The sequence below is a fragment of the Carassius carassius genome, unplaced genomic scaffold (genome assembly GCF_963082965.1).
Source record: "Carassius carassius unplaced genomic scaffold, fCarCar2.1 SCAFFOLD_70, whole genome shotgun sequence".
Classification (NCBI taxonomy): domain Eukaryota; kingdom Metazoa; phylum Chordata; class Actinopteri; order Cypriniformes; family Cyprinidae; genus Carassius; species Carassius carassius.
The window spans coordinates 315,001-317,500 of NW_026775198.1; the positions used below are offsets into that span (position 1 = coordinate 315,001).

At 42.1% G+C, this 2,500-nt stretch overlaps 1 protein-coding gene across 2 annotated transcripts in view; it reads left to right on the top strand.

The window, feature by feature from the left end:
* Nucleotides 1-1,180, top strand: part of LOC132139425 (E3 ubiquitin-protein ligase TRIM36-like) — a 15,333-nt gene extending 14,153 nt beyond the window's left edge. For both annotated transcript variants that reach the window (XM_059547773.1, XM_059547774.1), the window contains exon 10: nucleotides 187-1,180. In XM_059547773.1, coding sequence (XP_059403756.1) covers nucleotides 187-529 — 343 coding nt within the window. In that variant the 3' untranslated portion in view covers nucleotides 530-1,180. The remainder of the gene's footprint in view (nucleotides 1-186) is intronic.
* Nucleotides 1,181-2,500: the final 1,320 nt, after the last annotated feature.

Genomic DNA, 2,500 nt, shown 5'->3' on the forward strand with positions numbered 1-2,500 from the left:
CCCTAACGGCACAGAATGACTGTCAGAGTATTTCTTCCTGACACTGACAGCCAATCAGAATCCACTTGACTTTAAGAGTGTTAGGATGCTTGTATAGTTCACACGTCCTGGTTCCTGTGTTGAATAACCAAGCTGTTTGTGGCTAATGTTCAGTGAGGATTTTAACTTCACTCTTCTTCCCGTCAGGTACGACCACGACAGCGGTCACGACAGCGGCAGCGAGGACACGTGTTTCGAGGTCTCACAGCCCTTCACGCTGGTCACTGTGGGCATGGGCCGGCTCTTCATCCCCAAAGCGTCCACCGCCGGAGACCACAGCAGCCGAGTCCTGCCCATGCCACAGAGGATCGGGGTCTGTCTGGACTATGACGCGGGTCGCGTGTTCTTCTACGACGCAGACTCCATGCGCTGCCTGTACGAGCGAGCGGTGGACTGCTCGGGGACCATGTTCCCTGCGTTCGGGCTCCTGGGCGGCGGAGCGGTTCATCTGGAGGACTTCATCACGGCCAAGCGGCTGTCCTACATGTGAGGATCCTTTCAGTGTCTGTTAGCTCTGTTAACTCGCTCTACTTCTCTTGAGTTCCTCGTGACGGTCGTGTGGGTCGCTGTCCAAATATACAAGTCCATCTGTTTTAAGAGCCAAAGCCGATCTCGAGTGCCTACGTGCCTTCAGTGACATCAGTCGATCGGGATCTGGACACACACCATCAGGTTTCACGCAGGGCTCCTTTATACACTGAAATCTAATGCAAAGCCTCACAACGTCACTTTCTGAAGAATGTGCACTGACACTTAATTACTTTACATCGTTTACATGCACACGCGATATGATTTAAACACAAGAATTCACTACTGAGCACCACATGAATGTGCACTAATTTAGTTTTTATTGTAGCCGCACCTGTAAAACACAGACGTTTCAAAGTTAATAAAAACTAATAAATCAGTCTGTTCTAGAAAAGCATGTAGATATGATTGTGTGCTAGAGTTTTTTTCATAATTGAGTGAAAAACACAAAACCACTTTTTAATGAAATGTAGCTTTTGAATCAAACCGGTGCTGATCAAACTGAACCGAAATATGATTCCTATGAGACAGACCTGAACACCTTAAATGCACATATGCACTAGTATTGCCAAGGCAGATGTCTTGACAGGACTGATATGGCCTTACTGCGTAATCACAGGCTCGCGCTTCACTGACCAGATCCACGGACTCGAGGGATTCTTCTGGCGCTCTAGCTCTGACCGCAGGATGATCTCCAGGGTTATTCTGTAGTTGTGTTCTGATCGCCGGCTTACGGAGGATATAAACGTGTGATCATCTTAATGTTGAAGCATTTTGGGACGCGTCCTACTACTTGATTAGCGTGTTATTCTGTGGATAATTTCCCTCTTTAACCTTGTCATTAAAATCTCATACTAATCAGACGTTTTAAACTGTGTGACCGCATAAAAGGAGACTTGTGTTCTTTGAACGCTTTAGATGATTGAGCTTTTACATGTTTGTGATCATTTTAAAAAGTGTATTTGTGTGTAAGATCAGTGGACTGAAAGACTGAGAGCATTTTTTTATGAGTTCCATCATTTCCGTTAGTTTTTTGCTTAATCCACATGAATTGATTTTCACTCTGTTTTCACCATCAGAACGGTTTATTTAGGAATAATGCACTTGTTCACTTGTTTCAGGTGCGTCACGTCACAGAATGTGTTTTGGGAGCTTGTAACCAAATGTTGTGCTGTTTCTTGTACATGTTAAACAGGGTCCGTGATCGTTCGGTTGTAATGTGTGGTACTGTTCTTCTGAATCCTGCTGAAGTTCTTTAGCACTTTAAAGCATGTGTGAGCGTGATGCAGTGTGATCTATCACAGGCTTTAACGGATGTGAGCAGCTGTCTCTGTCTCCTGCATCTGCGTGGTTTTATTTTTAATGTACTATGTGGGGTTTTGTATAACAATAAATGAATGTTCTTTTAGCTGTATCAGTCATGTTTCTGCTTCCTCTCAAATTAACTTATTAAAAAATAAAAATAGAAATGCTGTGAGTGAGCAACATTTATTATTTTATCGTAGCATCTGCTTAGTGAATGTATGCATCTCGTGTAATGTTATTAAAGAGATCACGAGTCAAATCCCACTCTTCACTAGTGTTTCTCACACGAATAGATGAAGAATAAAACCTGCTGTAAAAAAACAATCAGCTGTGTGCTGCAGGAATTATCATATATTCAACAAATCATTTAATGATGTTCTGAGATAATGCGCGTTTTTTTACTAACCCCGGATTTGATTAATTGGAAATAAATTCACTTTGGACAAGAGTTAGGGGCTGATATTCACTTATTGTATTAAAATACTATAGAACATCTTAGAGACTGTGTTCGTATAACTGATAATGGTTTATTATCGTGGTTAATAAAGACTACAGGAGTTTTATTATGAAATCTGGTTGCAGCACAAATAAGGAGAATCTTCGCAGATTTTCTTTCCTCAAATATTAA